Source organism: Budorcas taxicolor, chromosome 5 (assembly GCF_023091745.1).
Source record: "Budorcas taxicolor isolate Tak-1 chromosome 5, Takin1.1, whole genome shotgun sequence".
NCBI classification, from domain to species: Eukaryota; Metazoa; Chordata; class Mammalia; order Artiodactyla; family Bovidae; genus Budorcas; species Budorcas taxicolor.
In genome coordinates, this window is record NC_068914.1 from 54,398,590 (window position 1) to 54,413,147 (window position 14,558).

Here is a 14,558-nt window from a genome sequence, read left to right on the forward strand (position 1 = left end):
TTATATTTCTTCTTTTGTTATGTTTATAAATTTCATGGATTCTGCTTCCAATTTTAACTGTGTCTTTTAAATAGTACAAATATTGATCTTTCAAATGCTATAAGAGGGCTACACTATTTAAAGTGAGCAAATGCGTCTCAATTTTAATAAAGATGTCTTTTTTGCAATTTTCTAACTTTTCCTGTTTAAACAATCAAATCTATTAATACTTTCTTCATAGTTTCTTGCCATGCATTCTTATTTAAATTTTTGATTTATTACTAATGTTCTTCACATAGTAGCAGTTTTACCATCCTATTGTTTAATGAAAGCAAATCATAAAAGTCTAAGCAACAGAAGCCCCATTTATGGAATAATAAACCACACTATAATAAAGTAATTCAAGTTTTCTGGATCAAATTTTATCTTAATTTTTAAAAAATTTATATCCTGAAGTAGTTTCAAAGGCAATTCAAAAAATTTAACAACTTTCTGGTTAACTTAAAATTTACTTTTCTTTGAAGCAAAAAAGTATATGCTACAGAGTCATTTTTTTCAATTTGGTGAACTTGGATTCTATAAACTGAGTAAAAGTTTTGTTATAAAATACTTCTGAGGTAGTGATAACACTATTTCAAAAATGCACAGAATTGGGTTGATCATATTTTTTCACAGAAAAACAAGGGCTGACACTACAAATTTTCATAAGAGAGCAACTCTATTTGGTGGAAGCACTTTTCTAGTCTATTGTAGAAGACACTATAAGCTGCTGTCCTAACTTCCATTCTCCTTTTCTCTCATGGTACAGCAGTCACTAAGTTTAGGTGAGGTGGTATGCAGCCCATATTCACAGCAAAACAGCTGAACTATCTCAGTGGTGGGCCTTGTCTGGCCTAAACTAATGATTATAATTCCAGTCCTATGTTGTAAAGCAGCCTGAGGATGAAGCTGACATAGAGGGTTGTGTAATATAATTGACATACAATAAATTATCTTTGTTTAATCCAGTTCAAGCTGGGTTTTGTGTTGCTTGGAACTGAAAAAATGCTAGCACAAAGCAAGATCTAAATAATGCTCTATTTAAAATGAACAAAAACTATTTAAATTGTTTGGAACTAAGAAATTATTTTCATAAAAGCAATATTCTACTCAATGCATCTCATATATAATTTTAACAATAAAACTTAAATATAACATATATCAATATGCTTCAAAACCAGAAACTTGGAAGCTAGAACATCTTTCCCCTCCTACCCCAGCCTGGTGGGACCAGGGATCTGTGTGATAAGGTGGTAAGAAGAGTCAGCTGGAGATGGTTTACTAATTCCCTCACTCTTGCTTATCCGTTCACTGTTTCACCTTGAAAGATGAGAATTCACAGGGTATCACTGGGCAAGGAAGGTGATGGACAAACTTACAGAAAATAATAAAGAAGAGACATAGGTGAATGGGGAAGTGCTGACAACTGATAGGCAAAGGGTTTGAAAATTACAAAACTTGGCCTGCAAAAAAATTCACCCTTGGAAGTAACTGATTCTTCAACTTGACTGGCTACCTAAAGATAAAATAAAGGTACCTTCTGGGTCAAAATACACAAACTTGGCCCTAAGAGTAATGTCCACAGTCACCTAGCACAGGGAACCAACTTCTGGTCACTTCACATTATTGTCGATCCCGACAACTAAAAGTAATCTTAACAGCTTTACGGAGGAATGTCAAAATGAAGAAAATATGACCAGAATGCCGTTTCAGGCTGGACACTTGAATTCAAAACATTAAGACTAACTCATATTGTACAATCTACTCCTATGTAAACAAAGTTCTTCCATGTATGTCAGCTTTGTGCAGAGGCAAACAATAGAGAACAGAAGGGGAAAAAACTAGTGGGAAGAAACTTTGGCCATCTGATAGCTATGCAATCGTGTCAATCAAACTTGCCTTAATTTCTTTAATCAGTACTGGGGTTGGAAGGCAGGGAGCCTTTTCCTGAAGATTAATGGAAAGATCAGCAGTGATAATGAATGTAAAAGTCGTTTAGAGACACGAAATTTCTAAACAAACGTAAAGAAGTTAAAATGACCTATTGTCTTCTCCAGAATATAAATAACCCTGCCGTTTACAAAACCAAAATCTGGGTCTGGTAAGGTATGCACTACTTCTGGATAGCCTTTAGATACTTTTCTTTGGTCAAAGGTGTAACAGGTAGCCCTTGCTTAAAGGCAGAAAGTGAAACTAGCATTCAGCGTGTTTGGCAACAAGCCATTATCGAGGCAGAACACATTAAGGAGTGAGAGGGGCACCTCCAAGCTCCTTCCTGGGAACTACACTCAGTTTAAGCTGCCATAGCTTTTGACTGTGTGCACTGCAATTTATCTCAATTTACCTCATGCAACCGTTAGCAAGATGTGTCGTAAGGTAATTCCCTCTTTGCCTTATGTGGCTTACAAAAGATTACTGAACATTCTACTTTTGGATAGCAGTGGAACCTGTTTTCTCGTTTTTTTCTTTTCAACTTTGAAGGCTAACATACATACAATAAACTAGACCCACTTAGAGTATACAGTTTGATGAGTTTTGACGGTTGTGTATACCCCAAAAAACCCTCTACGATCAGGATCTAGAGCATTCCCTATGTCTCTGAAATACTCTTTGTGCCCCTTTCCAGTCCCCCACACCTGATTTCAGATAACCATTGATGGTCTATCCCCAGCGTGCAGGTACAGTGTACAGTAATTGTCTTACATGAATAAATATAAACAAAAGTAAAAAGTAACCCTTAAAAATACAAATATTTCTAAATACAAAAAATAATGCTAATTACCTGAACTTCTTTCTTATTGGATCCCTCCTCTGTATCAGATTGTTGTTCTTGTTCATTTTCATCACTCTAAAATAGATTATCAATTTATTTTAGAAAAGTAAAGATAATTTTGAGACAGTTAATACTTAAACATATTAAGGCTTTTATAATTTAAAATAACTTGGGAAAACATAACAGGAAATGGATCAAAAAGAAAACTGGTTTTTAAGTGGGAATTTTTCTACCCCATTTACAGGAAGCCTGTTCTATCTGCACAGTACAATCTAATTAGGTTAGCATATATAGTGAAGAAAGACCATCTACCTAACATTCTGATTTAAGAAACACATTCATACTGGGAATGAGGATGCAGGAGGTTTAATGTGAAAGTATGATACTCAATTTTATATTGTGATGTTATTGCATGTACTTTAATAGTCAAAACAGATACTATTTAGCTGTCCAAATATAATGAGGCAGCAAAAATAGGAAACATTATCTTAAGTAAGAAAGGCTCTATTCTATAAGGTTGTTAAGATCTATATAACGATCCTATTATGTTTAGGTAGTTTAGCTATCTAGCAATTTCTTGGGAATTTACAGCACGCCAAATAGAAAACACAAGGCTTGGGAGGCTAAAAGTCTAGACTCTCAGCCAATGGGAATATTCTATTAAAAGGCTTGAAAACTCAATAAACCTTAAACGACTGAAAGAAAAGGGAAATTACACAATCAACGCATCTGGTTCAGGCTCACTAAAAAAAATACCACAGGCTTTAAGACTAAATCATCCAATTTCAGACTGGAACAGCTATTTTCAGCTCTGTGAGTTAGGGTAAATTTAATAAAGAAAATTCTGAGTCATAGTTACCTCATCCATACAGTGGGGATAAAAACCTTACAGAATTGGCCTAAGGATTATAGAGGATCTTTATACAACCTATCATGTGGTTTCTAGCAAAAATGGTATTTGAAGTTACTAAGTAAACAGGAGCAATCCATGCTGCTACTACTAGCATTATTTATTAATATAAATGTATTAATTCCACAATATGAACTGGTTGTCTTTATGCATTACTGTTTCACAGAAGAACACAGGAACTGAAAATTTTAAAAATGGGGAGGCTCAGCGGTCTTGAAAAGTGGTAACTAAGACAAAAATTAAAAAAAAAAAAGGAAACCTAGTAATAACTTGCCTAACCATACACCACCCTTTCTTTGACAGAGCCATTTTTGTATACTGTTTGATAAAGGTTCAATCACGAGGCTATGGAAAGGAAAGGATATCTGTGCTGATGGTTGATTAGAACACTATTCAATGCAAGGTCAAATTAAAAAGATGACTACTGCCTATACAGATCTCAGGAACAATCATTATAATGCTAGTTATGTGTATGACTCTAGAAAGCAGAGTTTTGAAGGGAGAGCTGGTCCAAATAAAACTGGGGAAAAATAAATACTGTATAAAAAAGCTTTGCTTATTAAACACCTAATACATATAAGTTATTAAAAAGGTAAGAATTTTTAAGTAGTAAGAGTTACTAAGATGCTGAGATGATAGGCTTTAGTACTATTATTAAAATATTACTGAGCAATCAATTAAGATCAACCAGACATCACGTACTTCCTGATGAAGGAAAAAAACACCCTGCCAAGAGAATACTGAACCAGAATCTGATCATTTCTACACCTCAAATTACCAATTTATAGGAAACACAAAAAAACTACATGAATGTGTTAAACTATACTTCAGGAATATAACCCAGTTCATTAAAAAATAATTGTAAGAAAAAAAGAGATGGAAGGAGTAACTTATTTTTTAAAAGAGACTTGAAAGAAAAAACTAATAATTTATGGTCCTTATTTGGATGCTAATCAAATCAGCAAAAAATAAAATTACAACAGACCATTTATGGCAATAGGAGTCAAAGTGGAAGTGAAAGCGAAGTTGCTCAGTCCTGTCCGACTCTGCGACCTTGTGGACTGCAGCCCGCCAGCCTCCTCCATCCACGGGATTCTCCAGGTGAGAGTACTGGAGTGGCTTGCCATTTCCTTCTCCAGGGGATCTTCCCAACCCAGGGATCGAACCCCGAACCCCAGACTCCTTCATTGTAGGCAGACGCTTTAACCTCTGAGCCACCAGGGAAGCCTAACTGGTAAAGAATCTGTCTGCAATGAAAGAGACTGGGGTTCAATCCCTGGGTTGGGAAGATCCCCTGGAGAAGGAAATGGCAACCCACCCCAGTATTCCTGCCTGGAGAATCCCATGAACAGAGGAGCCTGGCAGGCCACAGTCCATGGAGTCACAAGAGTTGGACATAACTTAGCGACTAAGCCACGACTACAGGCCTGTGTAAATGGACAGATGATATGCCCATGAGGGCAGGTGGACAATTAGGTCTTTCCAGGCAATATGGGTCAGGAGGACATTAAAACTGACTGTCTATTCAATATTAAGGATTTATTGTCAATTTATTTAAAATAAACATGATCATGGTATTATGATCACTCATTAAAAGATAATATTTATGGTTACTTTTAAAAAATAAAAATTTAATATTTTAAAAAGGAGTCCTTATCTCTTGAAAATTCATACTGAAATTTTTACATATATAGTATTACTAAAATTTTCTTCAAATATAAATAATTGGGAGTTGGGAAAGTGGTAGAGATTTAACTTAACAATGAATATCTGGGGTGGGATGATATACTTCATGTTTAAACGTTTCTGCAAAAAAATAATCCCCGAAAACTAAATTAGTTTTGCCTTTCTGAGGTATGTGTTGTATTGAAATAGGATAAATTTCACATAACTGTGTTATCCCATAGTTCTTCTTTCTCTTGCAAATGAAAAGCAACATCAGGCAAATAGAGATGAAGAAGAAAAAATTAAAATTTATAAGATTGCAGCCATTATTTTTTTATTCCAATACTGAGACAGTACTCTTGCTTATAAGTAATGTCAGAAATCTGAGTAGTTGTTTATTCTTAAAAAGAAAAACTCCTTTCATTTAAATAACTAGCTCAAACACATAGTGGTGACCTGAAGAATACATAATCTGAGGCATCTAAGAAATTATTATTGTACATTCCTAGAAAGATTAAGCATATATCAAGTAGGTATATTTTAATAGGTTCTCACATCTTGTGTCCAAAACGAAACTCCTGTAGATCTTCTCTTCTCTCTTGGTCGCCTTCGTTCTCTGATTGATTTAGGTTGTGATTTATCTTCCCCCTCTTTTTCTTCTTCTTTCTTTTCTCCCTCTGTTAAGGATTAAAATCAATCATATGGCAGCAATGCATCTTGAAAGTATTTGCAAAGTAAATATGATAACAATTCTAAGTCAACCTCTGTGAAAGTTTCTAAAGTTCTCTAATCAGAAATAATTTTTGCCCCCTCAGTGCTCCTGTAACACCTGGTTTAAACATGTCTGTGTCTCCCACTGGATACACTCTTGAAAATCAAGAATTTTAATTACTTCATTTTTCTAGTGCTTAAAACAAACATTTTGCTTAAAAGACACATTTAATAATATTTACTGAAGAGAAAATAAATGAATCCTATGAAGAGAATGGGGCCCTAGTTATTAGTGTCTGCCAGGAAAACAGTTCTCATGCCCAGTCTGTAACAATGGAGCGGCTAGTAGGCACACACACCTATCAGTTTCTACTTCTGCCATTTCCAGTCCTCATGCAGCGGCAGAGTCAATGCACCAGTCACTGAATTTTCTTTTAGTATCTCAGAGCAAACCTTTTTCCCCCCTTGGGAAAAAATTATCTTTTATTAAAAACAAATCAATGTAAAGTCTTCAAATCTGTTCCCTTCCTGGGATAGTTAAAATATCCTCAGACTTACATACTAGAAGAATATTAGAACCGCTGAATATGCTTTAAAAAGCAGACATATGGAGCAAAGTAATGCTAAAAAAAAGGCTCCTGTGTCATTAGAAGGCTCCTTGTCTCCTTCTGTGAAGAAAAAGCAGCAAAAGAAACTCCAAAATTCTAGTATTAAGAGGGGTTTAATGTTTTTTAGAATTAGTTTAGTGCAAAGGCCTCAAACTCCAAAACCAACAGCTGTCATCCAGGTCATATAAGAGTTGGCGGGGCGGGGGCGGGGGGCGCGCTGCCATTTCTCAGCTCTAATCAATTGTCGATGTGAGAATTCAGATCCAGTGTTGCCATATCTTCCAACTTTTCAAACGAAGACAGAAACTTGAACTTTTATGCAAATATCCCTAATTTAAATGTTGGCTCAAAATTTTTATAATCATTATACAGGCCCCACACTCAAGAGGTTTAAAGAACTGAAATATTTAATGACCAACAAAAGAGCCAGCTTGCAGTTGAAAAAAATTTAATTTTCTGAAGCTTACTCCTATAGGACTACTGATATTATCATGATTAATACTATTTGACTTTCCTTTTAAAATATAAAATACCTACAATTGGAATACATTTAGCACCCATTTCTTAAAGTAGGAGTTAATTAGAGTTTATATAGGAAGTTTATATGCAATAAAAGGAAATGCTAACAGCATCAACATGCCAATATACAGCTGAAAAAGAAACCTATTTTTCAAGAAATAAGCATAGAAATAATTTTTTTGGCAAGGACTTTATATATGTTAAATTATTTTTGTTTAAAACAATTTCACAATAAACAGTTAAAAGATGTGACCTACATAATATGCAAGAAATGACTTGAAACATTAATAAACTGTTCTTAGAAATAATCACCCCACTAGTTTTTCTATACCAACTTTTCTATGCTGATCTACATAAAGATTTTTGAAGTCTTAGGCAATAAAGATACACGTATCAATGATAGATCACACAATTTTCTGTTTTTATTTTCTACTTTTCTCATTCTGAACCATCATATTCTTTCTGGTTAGGTAGAATGAGTCCCAGTTTAGGATGTTGGTTCTTTTCTGTTAAACTATATTAATTAGGAAAGACCAACTCAAAGAATTATCTGAAGGAAAGGAAGTGCTTTCAAATTTTCGTTCTTACCTCTTTCATTTTCCTTTGTTAATCCTCTGGAGTAAGCAGAAGTTATACCTACAAGACTATTTGGCCTGTTTAATTGACTTGAAGCATAAAGTGAACTGCTCATTGTAGAAAGTAAAGAGGAGGGAGTGGTTGAACTTGAAGTTGATACTGGTCTGTAGCGTTGATAAGTCTGTGAAATGTGAAAATTAACACCCATTTGAAATATTAAACACAGATAAAAACATAAAATATTTAAGTTCATTTTAAAGAAAAAAAAGTGTTCTACTCATGTCAAGATAATTAAGACTTCCAGTTAAAATCCTTATGAGCAATTTGCATGTGGTTTGTTAATAAATAAACCTCTTGCATTTTGAGAATCACAAGAACTACCCATGCCATAGGACCTAGTTGTGTTGCTGGTATACTATTACCTCATCATATGTTCTGGAGTACTTTTGTTTATATTCATCTTCTCTAGATGTTTCTGATTCCTTCTTTTCTTCCTGCTTTTCTTTATCCTGTTTCTCTTTTTCCTCTTTTTCTTCATTTTCTTGTTCTCTGGTTCGGGTGGAACGACTCCTCCCTATTGTTTTTTCAGCTTCCTGAAGATCAGTCAGTGTTACCCCCTGCACACGAAAAAAGATATATTAAATATTAAGGTAAAAATTAAATATATTAAATTAAATATGAATGTATTAGAAGTCAAATATGCATGTTTAGAACTGGTCTGCAAATTTAAACAGAATTTCTACTTAGCAAGTCATATTCACTCTATGAAGAATCATCATGAGCAAGCACAGTAGTATGTACTGGGAAAGAAATAAAATATATGCAAGAAATTGTCTATTAAAGAAATTAACAAAATAGCACAGGAACTGACCGTATGAATATAAATATTCGTAAGAAGTTGCAAGAAAGAAGGAAAAGCCAATATATACACTCTTTATATATTAAAGTTACATGTATTTATGAGTTTTTATATATGTAGATGCACAAAGAGAAGATTTCAGTAGGGTGGTAATTTTTGAAGGTTAAGTCCCCAAAAGGATAGATTGAATTTCAAGACGTAAAGGTACAAAGACAGAAAAAACATGTTAAGATCCTACAAAATACAGTTTAACTTGAAATGTAACTAATGGTAAGGATCAAATAGTTTAATCTGGACTTTGGAGCCCCTGTACTGCACAAAAGGGAAGATAGAAAGAGATATAAGAGACAGAGTCAGAACGGCAAGGAGGTAAGAAGATGATAATTAGCTGGAGTTGACATTTTTCTCATACTTGCCACATCAGCTTTTTGAAATACCTAACATAAAATGCTTATTTCCCACCCCTTCCCAATACGCAGATTTATTTAATAATTATAAGACATCATATATGATTCATTTTTAACACTAATCAAATACTCTGAATCAGACACTATATTAGGAATAGAAACATAAATACTCAAAAGAGATATACAAAGGCATACAAAACATGCCTTAACAGTAGTAGCCATATGTAATATCAGATGAAATGTAATTAGATAAAATGTAATATTAACAGCACAGCCATATTTAAAAGGCTACAGGAGGATTACTAAAACAACTACTATACTTGAAGATTCATTCAAACTATAAACTGAGATCAAAATTTGCACAGAAAGGTGAAAAGGGGAAACGTAATTCTGAACTTTAATGTATTACACACATTAAATATACCTGTGTTGATCTTCTAGACTGCCTTGCTTGTCTAGATCTTGCTTTTCTTTGGGATTCAGACTCTTCATCTCTAACAGGAGTGAGGTATGATCTACAGTAATAAAAAAAAATCGTCAGTTGGAAATACTTTACCTATGAATGTAATCACACATGAATGTACATAAATGAAACATTTAAGTTTAGCATTTTAATGGATTTTAAGAAAGAGTTATCAGAAAATGATTACACCCACTCTGAAATTCAACAATGCAGTTTGATAGTTTTTTAGACTGTAACTACTCATATTAACATATATTTTTTAAAGGTTTTCCTATCCACAGTTTTGTTTTCTCAAACTTGTAGTATCACTTCTCTTAGCCCCTTTCAACATCATCCTAGATAATATGTGAAGTTATGTGGTAAACTCTAGACTGTCAGTGTCTTTTTATGGTAACATCATTAGGACTGAATGCAGTTTGTTAGGATGTGAGATGACTAGTGAAGAAGCACGACTCCCTGAACTACTGTCATCCTGCACTGACTAAAAATATTATGGGCAGACATCACACTTTTGTTCATATTTAAAGTTCTCTAAAAATTCAAGTGTTGTCATATATGAACTCCTTTAAAATCAACATCTTACTCTTGGGTCACTGATTTTCTGATACAGAAAATAACATTTGGTACTATCTTTAACTAGATTTTATATTTTAAATCTAAGCCTAGCAGCGGTGGCTGCGTGGTGCAGGAGTGGCTGAGAGGAGGTACCCCTCGTCCAAGGTCGGGGCGGTGGCCAAGAGGAGCTACCCCACGTCCAAGGTAAGGAACAGCAGCTGCTCTTTGCTGGAGAAGCCGTGAAGAGATACCCTGGTTCAAGGTAAGAGAAACCCAAGGAAGACAGCAGGTGCTGAGAGGACGTCAGAGGGCAGACGGACTGAAACCACAACCACAGACAACTAGCCAATCTGATCACATGGACCACAGCTTGTCTAACTCAATGAAACTAAGCCATGCGCTGTGGGGCCACCCAAGGTGGACAGGTCATGGTGGAGAGTTCTGACAGAATGTGGTCCACGGGAGAAGGGAATGGCAAACCACTTCTCACTGTTCATGAGAACCCCATGAACAGTATGAAAAGGCAAAAAGATAGGACCCTGAAAGATGAACTCCCCAGGTCAGTAGGTGCCCAATATGCTACTGGAGATCAGTGGAGAAATAACTCCAGAAAGAATGAAGGGATGGAGCCAAAGCAAAGACAACACCCAGTTGTGGATGTGCCTGGTGATAGAAGCAAGGTCTGATGCTGTAAAGAGCAATACTGCATGGGAACCTGGAATGTTAGGTCCATGTATCAAGGCAAATTGGAAGTGATCAAACAGGAGATGGCAAGAGTGAACATCGACATTCTAGGAATCAGTGAACTAAGATGGACTTGAATGGGTGAATTTAACTCAGATGGCCATTATATTTACTACTGTGGGCAGGAATGCCTTAGAAGAAATGGAGTAGCCATCATAGTCAACAAAGGAGTCTGAAATGCAGTACTTGGATGCAATCTCAAAAACAACAGAATGATCTCTGTTTGTTTCCAAGGCAAACCATTCAATATCACAGTAATCCAAGCCTATGCCCCAACCAGTAATGCTGAAGAAGCTGAAGTTGAATGGTTCTGTGAAGACCTACAAGACCTTTGAGAACTAACACCCCCAAAAGATGTCCTTTTCATACAGGGGACTGGAATACAAAAGTAGGAAGTCAAGAAACACCTGGAGCAAGTGGTAAATTTGGCCTTGGAGTACAGAATGAAGCAGGGCAAAGGCTAAAAGAGTTTTGCCAAGAGAACGCATTGGTCATAGCAAACATCCTCTTCCAACAACACAAGAGAAGACTCTACACATGGACATCACCAGATGTTCAACACTGAAATCAGACTGATTATATTCTTTGCAGCCAAAGATGGAGAAGCTCTGTACAGTCAGGAACAACAAGACCGGGAGCTGACTGTGGCTTAGATCATGAACGCCTTATTGCCAAATTCAGACTTAAAATGAAGAAAGTGGGGAAAATCATTACACCATTCTGGTATAACCTAAATCGAATCCCTTATGTTTATACAGTGGAGTCAAAAATACATTTAAGGGGCTAAATCTGATAGACAGAGTGACTGATGAAATATGGACGGAGGTTCGTGACATTGTACAGGAGACAAGGATCAAGATCATCCCGAAGAAAATGTAAAAAAAAAAAAAAAAAAAAAAGGCAAAATGGCTCTGAGGAGGCTTTACACATAGCTGTGAAAAGAAGAGAAGTGAAAAGCAAAGGAGAAAAGGGAAGATAGACCCATTTGAATGCAGAGTTCCAAAGAATGACAACGAGAGATAAGAAAGCCTTCCCCAGTGATCAGTGCAAAGAAATAGAGGAAAACAACAGAATGGAAAAGACTAGAGATCTCTTCAAGAAAATGACAGATATCAAGGGAACATGTCATGCAAAGACGGGAGCAATAAAAGACAGAAATGGTAGGGACCTAACAGAAGCAGAAGATATTAAGAAGAGGTGGCAAGAATACAGAGAAAAACTATATAAAAAAGATCTTCAGGACCTAGATAATCCTGATGGTGTGATCACTCACCTAGAGCCAGACATCCTGGAATGCGAAGTCAAGTGGGCCTTAGGAAGCATCACTATGAACAAAGCTAGTGGAGGTGATGGAATTGAGCTATTTTAAATCCTGAAAGATGATGCTGTGAAAGTGTTGCACTCAATATGCTAGCAAATTTGGAAAACTCAGCAATGGCCACAGCACTGGAAAAGGACAGTTTTCATTCCAATCACAAAGGCAATGCCAAAGAATGCTCAAACTACAGCACAATTGCACTCATCTCACACGCTAGTAAAGTAATGCTCAAAATTCTCCAAGCCAGGCTTCAGCAATACATGAACAGTGAACTTCCAGAAGTTCAAGCCGGTTTTAGAAAAGGCAGAGGAACCAGAGATTATATTGCCAACATCTGCTGGATCATTGAAAAAGCAACGGAGTTCCAGAAAAACATCTAATTTTGCTTTATTGACTATGCCAAAGCCTTTGACTGTGTGGATCACAACAAACTGTGGAAAATTCTGAAAGAGATGGGAATATTAGACCAGCTGACCTGCCTTTCGAGAAATCTGTATGCAGGTCAGGAAGCAACAGTTAGAACTGGACATGGAACAACAGACTGGTTCTAAATAGGAAAAAGAGTATGTCAGGGTTGTATATTGTCACCCTGCTTATTTAACGTCCATGCAGAGTACATCATGAGAAACGCTGGGCTGGATGAATGAAACACAAGCTGGAATCAAGACTGCCAGCAGAAATATCAATAACCTCAGATATGCAGATGACCCCAACTTTATGGCAGAAAGTGAAGAAGAATGAAAGAGCCTCTTGATGAAAGTGAAAGAGGAGAGTGAAAAAGTTGGTTTAAAGCTGAACATAAAGAAAACGAAGATCATGGCATCTGGTCCCATCACTTCATGGCAAATCGATGGGGAAACAGTGGAAATAGTGAGACTTTATTTTGGGGGGCTCCCAAATCACTGCAGATGGTGACTGCAGCCATGAAATTAAAAGGCGCTTACTCCTTGGAAGCAAAGTTATGACCAACCTAGATAACATATTCAAAAGTAGAGACATTACTTTGTCAACTAAGGTCCGTCTAGTCAAGGCTATGGTTTTTCCAGTGGTCATATATGGATGTGAGAGTTGACTATAAGGAAGCTGAGCGCCGAAGAATTGATGCTTTTGAACTGTGGTGTTTGAGAAGACTCTTCAGAGTCTCTTGGACTGCAAGGAGATCCAACCAGTCCATTCTAAAGGAGATCAGTCCTGGGTGTTCATTGGAAGGACTGATGTTGAAGTGGAAACACCAATACTTTGGCCACCTGATGTGAAGCACTGACTCACTGGAGAAGCCCGTGATGCTGGGAAAGATTGAGGGCTGAAGGGGAAGGGGACGACAGAGGATGAGATGGTTGGATGGCATCACTGACTCAATGGACATGGGTTTGGGTAAACTCTGGGAGTTGGTGAGGGACAGGGAGGCCTGGCGTGCTGCGGTTCTAGGGGTCACAAAGAGTCAGACATGACTAAGGGACTGAACTGAACTGAACTGAACTGAAGCCTATGTTCCATCTTGTCACAGGAATGCACAATTTCAAAAGCATGCTATCTATGTCAAAAGGTAAATAATGAACTAACGGGTTAAATAAGAAAGACAAGACAGAATCATTAAGTTTATCAATAACCTATCATAATGCCTCTATCTCCAAAAGCTATTTAAAAAAAATCCTCCTGGGTTAACTTTAATTTTTTTTGTCAATTTGTAATTCATTCTGGTCTTCAGCCTTCCTGACATTATTCACATATTCATGACAAACTTCAGAATTTTCTGTTTCAGGCCTTTTAAAAAAATCTGTTCTTTTAAAGCTCTAAGTTCAAAGAGTAAAACACATCATCAAACACCTTAATTACAATTTCTTCACAATTTTTTTTCATACATATGAATGCATCTTTCTCACCATTCAAACTCTTGAATTTTTTTGAATTTCTCTCTCTAAAACTGGACTACAAAATTCATTATTCTTAGGATTCGTCTCCTTAGGTAACTAACCCTAAGATGACACAGTCTCTTCTCACTCAACATCCTAGTTATTTCAGTTTCATCAATTAACTCTTACTTATTGTTAGTTACTTCTAGAGATCTGAATCTTTATGCTTCTACTCTAACTATAGAGAAGCTGTAGAGGGAAATATGTCAAGAAATTTTCAAGGGAGTGTTTTACTTGAATGAGTCATCCAACTAACACAGAGAAGGATGAAAATCCCTTCTATATTTTGACCTAAATTGTTTTTCTCATCTGCTTTGAGAAAATAACACCTGTGTTCTCTATTCAGCTGAATAACTACTATACCGTATAGATATATGTTTCCCCCCCTTTAACTTCATATTTTCTATTGTATTTTACCTCTAGATTTCCAGAACATCCTGAATGATTATGTGTTTTTGCTATCATAGTAGTATATAGGACTACACTTTTCAGTAAGATTGTTGTTGTTCAGTCACGAAG

At 36.1% G+C, this 14,558-nt stretch overlaps 1 protein-coding gene across 1 annotated transcript in view; it reads right to left on the reverse strand.

Annotated features, from left to right (window-relative positions):
* The window catches only part of PPP1R12A (protein phosphatase 1 regulatory subunit 12A), a 166,751-nt gene that overhangs the window by 21,583 nt on the left and 130,610 nt on the right, over nucleotides 1-14,558 (reverse strand). Inside the window, exons 15-19 of the mRNA XM_052639588.1 lie at nucleotides 9,471-9,561; nucleotides 8,203-8,397; nucleotides 7,793-7,961; nucleotides 5,922-6,043; nucleotides 2,801-2,866 (exon numbers count right to left, since the gene is read on the reverse strand). Of these exons, the coding sequence (XP_052495548.1) occupies nucleotides 2,801-2,866; nucleotides 5,922-6,043; nucleotides 7,793-7,961; nucleotides 8,203-8,397; nucleotides 9,471-9,561 (643 nt within the window). The remainder of the gene's footprint in view (nucleotides 1-2,800; nucleotides 2,867-5,921; nucleotides 6,044-7,792; nucleotides 7,962-8,202; nucleotides 8,398-9,470; nucleotides 9,562-14,558) is intronic.